Source organism: Molothrus aeneus, chromosome 12, assembly GCF_037042795.1.
Source record: "Molothrus aeneus isolate 106 chromosome 12, BPBGC_Maene_1.0, whole genome shotgun sequence".
In the NCBI taxonomy this organism is placed as follows: domain Eukaryota; kingdom Metazoa; phylum Chordata; class Aves; order Passeriformes; family Icteridae; genus Molothrus; species Molothrus aeneus.
Window position 1 is genome coordinate 3,625,949 of NC_089657.1, and position 12,342 is coordinate 3,638,290.

General features: G+C 39.5%; 1 protein-coding gene across 2 annotated transcripts in view; it reads left to right on the forward strand.

Moving 5' to 3' along the window:
- Positions 1–2,333: 2,333 nt before the first annotated feature.
- SHQ1 (SHQ1, H/ACA ribonucleoprotein assembly factor) overlaps positions 2,334–12,342 on the forward strand; it is a 38,589-nt gene continuing 28,580 nt past the window's right edge. For both annotated transcript variants that reach the window (XM_066558050.1, XM_066558051.1), the window contains exons 1-7: positions 2,334–2,377; positions 4,482–4,664; positions 5,107–5,171; positions 5,625–5,747; positions 6,526–6,674; positions 7,355–7,467; positions 9,337–9,464. In XM_066558050.1, coding sequence (XP_066414147.1) covers positions 4,522–4,664; positions 5,107–5,171; positions 5,625–5,747; positions 6,526–6,674; positions 7,355–7,467; positions 9,337–9,464 — 721 coding nt within the window. In that variant the 5' untranslated portion in view covers positions 2,334–2,377; positions 4,482–4,521. The remainder of the gene's footprint in view (positions 2,378–4,481; positions 4,665–5,106; positions 5,172–5,624; positions 5,748–6,525; positions 6,675–7,354; positions 7,468–9,336; positions 9,465–12,342) is intronic.

Consider the following 12,342-nt stretch of genomic DNA (forward strand, 5'->3'; position numbering starts at 1 on the left):
TCTTTCAAGAGTTTCATCCAACTCAGATTGTGGCCAGATATGAAAACGTAAATTACTTCATGCTAAGAGAAAGTAGCAATACTAAATGAGAAACTACAGAAAAACCACAATGCATGAACATATGCTCTTTCCCAAGAATATACAGACTATAATAAAACCCTACCAAACTTTATACTTAATGAAAAAGAGTACCAGTGGTTGAAATCCTCGAGCTGTTCAAATGTCTGATTTTTGTATCATCAATACAATCACTTTCTTCTCCAGATGTATCAATTAGGCCCTTTTAGTAATTTTGTTTTGGATTACCATTTCCAAGGTTGCCAGATTTACTCATTATTATTAGCAATGTAGAGCCAATTGTGCTTATCAATTGCAAAGCTTCATGTTTCTATTTCTCAAGCAAACAGCAAGTTGTCCTAATTACTAGCCCAAAACATTGTAGAAAATGCATTTTAATTCTTCTGTGCTCCATTAAATACATGCCAGCCAAATTCCCTTCATCAGAGATGCACTAATAGATGCATCTTTGTACATTTCCAAATAAAACTTTTTCATTGCAGCTCTAAAAAATTCAGTGTGTATTTTACAGAAGAAAGCAATTCTCATTGCTTAGAGATGCTACTTCATCCTTTATTTGGATGGAAGAGCAGAATGGCTGATGCACCACTTTCTTCACTAAAATCAATATATAAATAGTTCTGTTACAAGGAAAGTATTAGCACACAAAAAAAAAAAAAAAAGAACAGGCTAGGAGTTCTTAGGCTCTAAAAATATAATTCTGAGGCGGTCTTGGAAAGTGTCAGTGAGACAAGAATTCATTGTCAGATGAAACTTCTTTATCTTTCACAGGCTTGTCCTGCAAATTTGAACTTATCTAGAGAAGATGGTGCCTACTGGTTCATAATCCAGCTTCCTGTCCAATATACTTATTGCAGATTACTTTGTAAGGTCTAAAAGTTAATTAGTGCTGAAGTTCTCTGGAAATGCATCAAAAGTTTCTGAGGACATGACTGAGGCCTTGGTCCAAAACAAATCAGCATCTGAAATTAGATATCATTAACTTCTTAACATGAAAAAAAGCTTTTTATATGCCATACATCTTCAATTTCTGCACGAGAAAAACTGGGATACAAGGAAGTTTAGGCTGAATATTAAAATCATCCATCCATTTTAAACCAGTAGGGAGAACTATCTATTTGAAGCAAATTATTTAATTTTTGTGCAGTATTTGAACTGCTGGTTCAGTTCAGTACATATTCAGTGGATTTCCAGTGTGCAGAATTGTTTGTCTACTTTTTTTTTTTTTTTTGAAAGAAAAATTTATTAGGCGAGGTTACATAATTATGCTTTTGCCCTCCAGGAAAAAATATTTGAATGCATTTCAGAGGGGGTAGTAAGACAGTCAGTAGCATTTTAAAATATAGAGAATTATCTGGAACCAGAATACCTCTCATGGTCCAAAGGCAGAAAAATTAGATGAATTCTACATTAGGTGGTACATTTAATAAATTACACCTTTTAAAAATAAACAAATAAAATTTTTATAAATGTTACATTTAATTATTTAAAAAGTAATTACTATTACTTTTAATAAATTACAGCTATTGGATCTTCCTGTTCTCCTTCCTGCTGTATTTGTTTTGATCCATCAGGATCTGTCCACTGTTCACCCTGTCAGTGTTTGCGTTAATCCAGTAGCTTAGAGGAGCTTTATGTGATTGGGAATTCCTCCTCTGACAGTGCTTGTGGGGTCACTCTTCTGTTTACTCATCTTGCACTTTATCTGCAGCAAAGGAGAAGACAGGGGAGTGTAAGCATAACAGAAATAGCACAGGAATAGTGCTGGATTAACCAGTGGTGTCACAGAAAAGAAACAACCATCTCCCCAACACACTCGAGTTCCATTTCCACACTCGAGTTCAATTTCCACACTTCTTTATGAAAAGCAGCTGCTGAAATAAAATATGCTCAGTCTGTATACGATGTTTTATGCAATCGCAGGAAAGAATTCATTCTTTTCATTTGTCCAGACGACGGATTATGATTTTCACCCTAAACGACCTAGCTTTACACTGCCCACATCCGTACTGCCTGCTAAACACTCCCTTTCCAACAGCTCCTGCAAACATCAGGAAACTCCACCAAATTTACGGGCAGCAAGAATGTGCAGCAGATCTTTGACTTTCTACACGTTTCCCTCAAAAGACCAGAGCTATAAACACCGAGGGGCAGAGCCCGCCGGGCGGGGTGGGAGGCGCTGAGGGGCGGCCATAAAGGGAGCGCCCGTAACGGGGCGGGTTCGCCCGTGTGCGCATGCGCGGCTCTGCCCCGGTGCGGGCGGGCGCGGGAAGCGGCAGCCGGAGCGGCGCGGGGCTCAGTGAGTGACGCGGGCGGGCACGGCCGGGGCTCTTCCCGCCGCTATTCCCGGGATTTTCCCGCTGCTAGTCGCCTTCCCCGAGGGCTCTGTCCCCTTGCAGGGCCCGCTGCTGGGTGGCTGAGGGAGGGTACGGCCGCAGGTCGGCGCGTGGCCTGGTGTGATGGCACCGGCGGGAGTCTGTGTGCAGTTCTGGACTCCTGAGTGCAGGAAGGAGAGGGAGCAAAGATGATGGAGGGTCTGGAGTATCTCTGATGGGGAGAGACTGCAGGAGCTGGGCTTGGTTAGGCTGGAGAAGGGAAAAATGAGATTAACGTACATAAATACCGCCAAGAGGTGTCAGAGCACGGGACCAGACTCTGTTCGGGGGTGCCCAGCGGTAGGACGGGGAGCAGCGCCCGTAAAATGAAACACAGAAAGTTTCTCCTCAACGTGAGGAAGGACTTTGGCATGGCGAGTGGCAGAGCACTGAGCGGGCTGCCCGGGAGTGTTGAGTCTCCCTCTCCGAGGGCATTCCAAGCCCACCGGGGTTCCTGTGTTACCCGCTCCAGGTGACCCTGCCTTAGAGGGGTCCCCAGGCCCCCCCAAACCGAGCAATTCTGTGTTTCAATGCCGAGCCTCGCATGCTCCATCCCTGACCCTGCCCTGCTCCCTCTGCCTTGCCCTGGTGCACAGGAGAGGCTGGGAGATGTGATTATTTGGGATATCTGGTGTCTGAGTGTTGTGTCCCAGTGGTCCCTCAGCTGTGAGATATCAGAGGTTTGTGTAGGACCCCCCCCCCAGGAGGGGTTTGGGGTGATTAATTTGAGCCAGGGATGCTCCAAGTGCAGCAGGAGCGCAGGGCAGGGAGAGCTGGGCCTGGTTTTGGGGCTGCTGTTTAATTATGGACCTCTGACTGGGGAAAATAAAAATGCACCCTGGCAAGTCATCCCTGAGAGTCCAAATGAGCTATTGGGGTTTTGGTGCCTCTTAGCTGTGCTTGTGGTGTTGAGAGAAGAAGAAAATCCACAGGAAGGTGCATCTGGTGTTCAGGTGTAGGTGTTCTACGAGCCAGGTGTGTCCTGTTTAGATAGAATTCCTTAAAACACCTGGCAGCCTCTCAGCCTGGAATGGGTGGGAATGTTAACCCTGGAATCAGGTGATATGGTAAAATGGGAGCTTTTAATATTTTTTATACATGCTAAATAAGGCTAATTACCCATATGAGAAAAAGGGTGCTCTGTTAATTTAGCCTTGTTAATGGTTAATGATTTCTGGCTGTTCATAGAATTATCAGAATGGGATATGTTAAGTAAAGGTAACTGAAAGTGAGTGAAAAGTAGTTATTTCCCAAATAATAGTTCTGTTCTGGTTATATTTGTTTAAATATTTAAAATAGTTTTGGTTTAAAAAGCTAATTTCCAAAACTGTGTGACCTTTTGTAAACACACCTTCCAAAACAAACAAACAGAAGATCCCCAAACAATCCATAACTGGGTTCTAAATTAAGCATGAGATGAAAAGCTATTGAAAGGTCAGACAATTGTATATTAGGTAAATAGCACTATATAAATTCCTTTTCTTGTGCTAAATATGTACACATGCCAGGTGTATACATACATATGGTTCTGAGGCATGTTACCTAAACTGCCCTTGAATCTGTTGCTCATATTCTGGCTAATATGTGTGTGAATTACAAAACACAGCTCTATTTTTTGGAAGTATTACTTGTTTTTAGGATTTTTTTAATAGTGGTTTGTGTTCAGTTCACTAGAGAACTGTAAAGGTCTAAGATCTGCTATGTGTGAAATTATAAATAACAGTTAGGGAAAGCTGGAAAGTTTTAGGAGTGAATTTTAATGTGGTTTTCCCGTGGCATGTAACAGGTGTTTTCCTGTACTGCAGCTCTACATTCATTTGTTTCATTAAGGTGCAGAGAGGTGGTTCCTTCATGTTTTTGATAACACTTTTATGCTGTTGCTGTTGCCATCAGTGTTTTCTTCTTGAGCACAGGGAGGATAATTAATGTGGCAATCTGAAATGTTCTTACAGAATTTTGGAGAGACATCACTTGCTCTCACCAATTGAAAGCTACAATAATCCTTTTCTTCTTTTCCTGTTTCTGCAGGGCCACACAGGCAGTGTTTGCTTTTCCTGCTGGATTCATCATGATAACTCCAGCTTTTGAACTGACCCAGGACCCGGATTTCCTTACAGTAAAAATCAGAGTGCCTTATGCCAGAGCTTCTGAGTTTGACGTTTACTTTGAAGGGGAAGATTTCAAATTTTATGCTAAGCCATATTTTCTCAGGCAAGTAGTGGAAAAAGTTTTCAAAAATTGATCTTCATAGTAGGAAATGAACTTAATTTTGGTCCCTTCAGAATGTTCTTCATCTGCAGCTTTTGTTCTGTTGACTACAGACAGCTCGGTTCGTGCAAAGATTTGTTTTTTTTGGATCTGGCCTCTTTGTTCCTAGGCATTAAATCATGTTAAAGGGAGTTGAAAGAAATACTTTTCTAAATTTACTGTACAATGGCTTTTTAACTGTAGATGGCCAGACAGCTCTCTGGGTGTAAATTTTGTAGAGAGGAATCCAGGGGGATTGAGCTGCATGGATTGCATTACTGTGAAGAGGAGTGTAGCTAAGTCCTTTGTGCTGCTTTTGGAATGTGCCTTACATTTTTATAGGCTGAGACATTAACTTGCAGAATTAGTCAGGCTTTCAGTGAGGCATCTCATTTTTTGCCTGCAGATTGACACTTCCTGGAAGAATTGTAGAGGATGGCAGAGAAAAAGCATCTTACAATACAGATGAAGGTATTGGTATCTGTGTCAAAAAATGTTGCTATTTCCAGTAATTTATGCTGTAAAACAAACAAACAAAAAAAAGAGGTAAAGCAATAAATTTGTTGCTTGCAGAACCTTTATTACATGGCTTAAGACAATAATCAGATTGGTGAATGTAGCTTCTGTGGATTGTTTGGTGTAAGGATTAAAAATTAAATAAAGCTTGCTTTCTTCTGTTGGTTTGTGTTTATACAATGTAAGTCAGGAGACTTCAAGTAGTTAAATATTCTCTTTCATGTTTTATCATTAAAATCCTGAATTTTTATGAAAAATAAGGTTAAAAACATGCACGGGGATCATTGAAAAATAAAATGTTACCTGCATGTGTCCTACTTCCTCTGAGCCTTTCTCACAGAGCAATAATGCATGTTTGCCTGTCTCAGATATTTTAATGCAATAATTGTATTCCCACTTTTTTTTAAGGTACTTTTACAATTCAGTTGCCCAAGGAGGTTCCTGGCCAATATTTTGAGGGGCTGGACATGCTGACATCGCTTTTAGCACCAAAGAAATCAAGATCAGCAAAACCTTTGGTAGAAGAGATGGGTATGACAAAATCAATCTAGTTTATACAAGATGATACATGTGTGTAATGAAACAGTTATTGATCTATAGAGGGATACATGTAGAAAAGTACAATATTTTCATTATTGACTAGTCCAAGGTATGAGAAAGGTGTGAATAAATAAAAGTATGGATAGGAGCAGAAATAAAAATGTTGCAGATGATACACATGTCAACTTTAGGGGTTTGGTTATGTTTAAATCTTTCCAAAATATGCTCAAAATGTTCTTAAAAAATGCTGATGCTCTGTAGGGCTTTGTACCCCTCTAGTGGCTGTAGAACACACACACAGTTGAGTCTTCTGCTTTCTACAAACTACAACTGGACTATTAGGTCAAGTGAGAAGCTAATTAAAACCACAGGTTCTGTTGCATGTCTTGCTTAACAGCAATATTTAACAGACAAAAATGCTTGGCTGTCTCTGATTTTTCAATTCCTGCCTTAAATTATCGATAACATCACTTAGGTTCTGTCAGGGTTCTCTTAGCAGCACATGCTGATCTGGTTGAATTCAGTGGAAGATGTATTTCAGTCTAAGGGAGTGCACTTAAAATTTAGTGTTCCTGATGGTCATTTTTGAAAGTTGGGGAGTTTGAAGCAGGCTTTGTGGAGTTTGAAGCAGATTTGTATGACCCAGTGTTGAGTGGGATTTCTTAAAAGATGCAGTAAATTAAGAAAGGCAAACACCAGCAGCACAATAAACCTTTCAAGGAAATAGTATTTTCTATGAAATAATTTTCTTTTTCTGACCATGCTGTAGATACAGCTGCCTCTGCTGAGCTGTGTGAAGAGAATGAAGAAGAATTTGACTGGGAAATGGAACAGATTCCTTATGAGGAGAGCCCCCCACCCCTGCAGCACCCCTATGGATTTGGGAATTTGCGCTCAGGGGTGTTCCAGAGGCTGCAGGTGGGTGCATTTCATCTTCTCCTGTCCTAGAAGCTCTGGGTAACTGTGTGGGCTTCCTTGCTCACAAGACAACAGCTTCTGAAAAGTGCAACTCAGTTTTGTAACTCTAACTTATTATTGTATGAATTATAGTGTTCACAGGGCTTGGAGCAGGATTGCTGTTTATAAATAAAGTATTTACATTCTGGTTGGACATGAATGCTGCTTTATTACCATGAAATTTGTGAAGAAATACATTTCCCATCAGAAAATGGGATGGGAAATAACTACCTAATGATGTTTAAAAGGGCACTGCAATTGCCTATTAATGTACAGCCACTTCAGAGAGTGAGAGTGTTCTCAAAAGTCACAAATGGTGTGTGATTCTTATCTTGTCTTTGTTGGGGTTGTGTGCTTTTGTTTAACATTGCAAATTTGTCATAATGCAAAATAACCTCCCTGTCTTATGATAAAATGGCCTGAATAGACTTGATAATATCACGAGTTCTAAGGAGCTTCAAATAATTGCATTTCCTTGGAATTTTGATGTTTTATTTGCATAGTGGAGCCTGAATTTGGAGATTGAAGCTTTTCTAGGGATTTCAGTGCAATTCTGATAAGCATCCTACTCAAATTCTTCCTGAATCAATCTTGTGTGCCATACCAGAGGCTTGATTCTAGAATTTTGTTGCCATGTGCAGGATGAGCTCAGTGACGTTATTGACATTAAGGATCCAGACCAGACTCCTGCAGAGGAGCGGAGGAGGAGACGTTTGGCAGCTGAGGCTGCCAAGTTTGAGCCTGACCATTACCTGTGAGTACTGATTAGTCCTGATTAACTTCCCCTGGCCAGGTACCTCTGAAACACGTTCCCTTCTCACAAATGATTGGGCCTAAGATCACTTTTGGAAAGAACAGCTTTCCTTTTGTCTCATCAGAGCAGGCCTTAGTGGGTATTTTGACACTGACACAAAACATTGCTCGTTTGTTTTGGGGTTACTTAATTGTTTAATTACTCTGTGTCTAAGGGGAGCTGCTGTCAGCTGTTGCAGAACCTTGTTTCATAAACTTCATCTCTTCAGCAGCTGAGCAGCCACTCCCTGCTGGCATCTTGGGTTGACAAAATCAGAACTTTTTTTTCACCTTGTGAAAGGATTAATAAGCCACATTTGTCTAAGAGGGGGAATTTGAGTTTTGAAGCTATAAAATTTTGTCTTTGCTACTTTTGTTTTTTTGCCTTTATTATGTGAAACTTGTTTTACAGCAGAATGAAGAAAATGTCCAAACCAAAACTTTGTTTCTTTTATGCTTCATTCCATGTAGTGAGGTGAAAATGATTTTTGTGCCTTTCATGTTGAAATATTTCAGGCAACTTAGGTTCAGGTACATAAAATAAATGAAAGCCATGAGATTTATTAATATAATTGATTCCTGCAAGATGGATCTGGTGGGAGAAGAGGGTAGTCCTCAGTGAGAATTAGTACTGTGGTGTGTTTTGTGGGGACAGGAAGGCTTAACCCATTTTGGATTGCTTCAGAAGGTAACTTTGCAAACCTGGAATTTTTCCTCAGTTGGATATTTCAGAGACATCCTCATGTCTTCCTGTAACTCACAAAAAGCAGAAGAGCTTTGTTGAACTACATTTCACTAGAACTGAAGTAGTTCCTAACCTCTAATGGGATGCAAATTGCAGTAATTTCAAGTTTCAATTTTAGACTCTGTGTTCTGGCCTGGTAGAGCTACACCATTTAGTTTAATGGCTGTGTCTTGGTTGTTTCAGAACAGATGATACCAGCCTTTCTTCAACAAAAGTTGTTTTCCTGAGGAGAACAGAAGCTCTGGTAGAAACGGGGGCAAAACAACTGTTCTGTTGGCCTTGAGGAAAGTGTACCCTGGCTGATAAGTTGCTTTGACATTGAAGGGAGGCAACAAAAAAAATCTGTCAGTGTGAGAGGGAAGCAGATTAAATTCTGTGTTTAGGTTTTGTGTGGTGATGAAGAAGGTATTGAGAAATTTCCTGTGAGGTTTTTTTTTTTAATTCTCAGTATTTATACCATTGCTTGACTTGAAGAAAAAGCTCAGCTGGTAATAGGAGGCTTAGAACTTGAATCCTTTAGGATAAATCCTCCCAGAATTACTAGGTTGAGATTTTTAGCACAGTGGCTTTGTGCTGAGATGGAGGTGATCTCTCTTCCAGAATTCATGTACAACTCTTCTTTTTCCACCTTGCTGCTGCATGTCCTTGTTCAAGTCCATCCCCATCCCTGCTTCACCTTTACCCTTCAGCTGCATGACTTCCTCCCAAAAAATTCCCTGGCTCTTAAGTGGGAGAGCTGCTCAACAAAATGATTGTCTGAGAAGCCTTTGGAGTGTTTTCCTTCAGCTGCATTCAGAACAAATCAGGTTGGTTCAGCTTCATGTGATGCTGCAAGCTCATTAATTCCTGGGCTTCTGGGTGGCTCAGGAAAGGTGGAGGAGGTAAGGAAGGAATACTGAAACACAGGAGAATATTGTGTTTTCTTAGGTAATTATTATTTTCTGCTTTAAAGTCAAAGAACATATTTCTGACATGGAAAATAACCTGGGGCCAAGTGAGATGTATTCTATGGATGTGTTAATATCTACCCACATATAATATGAATTGAAATAAATAGCATATGAAAGTTCTTTTTATTTTCCCTAGAGCTGATTTTTTTGAAGATGAAGCTATTAAGCATCTTTTAAAGTACAAGCCCTGGTGGATTGATGCTCATAAAAAGATGACAGCCTTGCAGGGAGGAAGTCATCAGGAACATGACAGTCCTGCATTTGGTGAGAATATACATATATATAAAAATATATATATACACACATCTGTTGCTTGAATGATAATTGCTGTGATGCCATGTTATAGCTTATTGTTCTTCAAGTTAATTTATTTCTCTATTACATTTAATATTTATTACTTTATTACATTACTTTATGTGTCTCAGAAACTTCTTTAGAAAGAAAACTCACTGTGTCCATTTGGAAACCTAAAGGGACGTTCCAGGGTGAGTAGGTGACCTTGTGGGAGCACTGCTAGCAGATAACTGAGGCTGCCTCCCTACACACAGTGATTACAGAGAGCACTGCAAGTTACTATTGTGCATTTTCTCCTATTGTTCTTTGTTCATTTCCTATGTTGTATGAAAATCTGATATTCCTAAAGCAGATGATGATAATCCCTTCACCAGGGGTTCTCAGTGCACTGATAATACCTGCACTTCCCCATTTTCTCTGGGAGAAAAATAGACTTTGGATAGATGTTGTGTATTTTACTGTGAATGTAATCTGATCTTCATTCCTGGTGTCTTTTCAGCCTCTGAAATTGTTAATTATGTCCATCATAAACACTTGATTTAAAAAGCAGTGGACAAAGGTACAAGAGGCTTGAGAATACAATAATGAGGGCTTCCTTTGTTTGTTTTTATCCATTCACTCCTTAGTAAATGAAACACTACTCCTGTTTGCTTGGCTTAAGGAATATAATTAAAATGAAGAACTACTGGATGATTTTATTGATAAGGAATGTTTCTCCTCCAAATTGAGGTACTGAGGAAAAACATGTCTGTTGTTGGGTTTTAGGGTCAGAAACAAGGAAAACTCCTCAAAAGTCTGGCGAGCCTGCTAATGGAAATTACACAGAAAAAGGGACTTGATAAAGGATCCAGAAAAAGGGACTTGATAAAGGATCCAGAAAAAGGGACTTGATAAAGGATCCAGAAAAAGGGACTTGATAAAGGATCCAGAAAAAGGGACTTGATAAAGGATCCAGAAAAAGGGACTTGATAAAGGATCCAGAAAAAGGGACTTCATAAAGGATCATCTTTGCTCCAAACCATTTGTTATAACAGACACCTATTTCCTAAGATTGATCAAAAAATCTCACCTTCATGGGGCTGAGTGGAGAGGCTCATGCTGTTTTGTGAATCTTGAGGAAATTTAAGTACCAAGAAGGGCAGTCTGGAGTTTGGGTGATGTCAATGCCAACAAAGCCACCCTTTTCCTTGGAGAAACCTCAGTTTTGGTAACATTTGTGCTGTTTGGATAAGTGACTGAAATCAGTGGAGGTTCCTATCCCTGAGTGAGCTGTGGTGAAGGAAACCACCATGAGAGGGAGTGCAGGTTCTACTTGAAGGTCTCCTGTGAGTGGGACTGCAGAAGGGCAGGGGGTGCTCCAGGCTGTTCCAGCTGGGATCTGGGCATCAGCAGGACGTGTCCCCTGGGGGTTTACATTGCTCTACCCAGCCAAAGGAATGGTGCACTTAATCAGCAATTCCTCTCTGTCCTGTGGGAAGGAAGGATTTGGTTTTGAATGAAGACATGTGGCTCCTCAGGTTAAATGTAAAAGTGAGTTTATGGTGGGAAAGAGACATAAAAATTAGCAGATTCTTTAAAAATTTATTTTCTTTTTCAGAAACACTGAATAAAGAGAATTATTTTTTTTCTTCCTTTTCCTGATTTACATTGATGTCTTTTCAGTTGTTATCTTTATTGGTTTCTTGGAACCAAAATCTTGATTACTTTTGTCTTTATAATGTCTTTGGCTGCAAGAAGTAATTAGAAGTACAGATGGCCTTTTTTATTTTTTGCATGACATTGCAATTAACTGAAGATTTTCTTTGGTTGATTACTGCTCTTATATTTATCCCTAGTTATTTTCTCTTTGTTTTTACATCATCAAGTTCTTCTAATGTCTCATTACCAAGTTTTTTTCTCTTTTTGGTTCATCTCTTCTCATTAACATTTAAAGTTTTCATCTCTCTTCTGTCCTTACTTTGAATCTATTTTTATTTGACCTTTTTACTTTTTCTCCAGCTTGTGTGCATGGTTTGTGTATTTTGCCTTTTTAAAATTTTTCCTTATCCCAAGTGTCTTTTCTTTTTGTCCTTTTTGTTCATCTTACTGTGCATTCTCTTGTTCACACTTAAAATGTCTCATTCAAGTCAAGTAATACTCCATAAAGCCTTATTAATTACACAGCCTTTCCCATGAGGGGATAACATTTTTGGAAAGCTTCCTTGCTGCTGCTGAAGTTTACATTAGTGTCTTGCTTCTACAGATTCCAGATGAAAGGGTTTGTATTTTCTAACAGTCACATTCAGCTTGGTTAAGAGTTCATTTTTATTCTACTTCCAATTGCACTACTGTAAAAAACTCCTCTTTAGGCAACACAATAATCTTCAAAGGCTCAGGCTGACATATGTATTTAATCTAGCATTTATATGCTCCAAGGATATCTTATTTTGTCCATGGGAAACCTCTCATGCTTACAGTGACTGTTCTCTTTTTTATTTCTTTATAGAAAGAGAAGTAATTTCCTCTCAAAGTTCCACCTTTCAGTAAGGCTTGGCTCAAATATATGCCATTACTGGTGGATTCATAAGTTTAACATGGATTACTTTTCTTTTTTTATCAAATTTCTGTCTACCTGCTTTGCTCAGTTTTCAGGCCTTTGCATCTTGTGTTCCTTCCTGGCTCTGCTGCAGAGCAGTTTTTGTTATTTGTGAGGAAATTCTGCTTTTTATTCACAAAAGACTCCTAATGATTAGGTTCCACTGTAAAGTATCTCAGGTTTTAAAAGGCAAGATAAATATCAATAATTAACTTCATTCTGACTAACCTGCTCTCTGCTGCCTTCTCCATCTGATGTTGCTGATTCCTACAG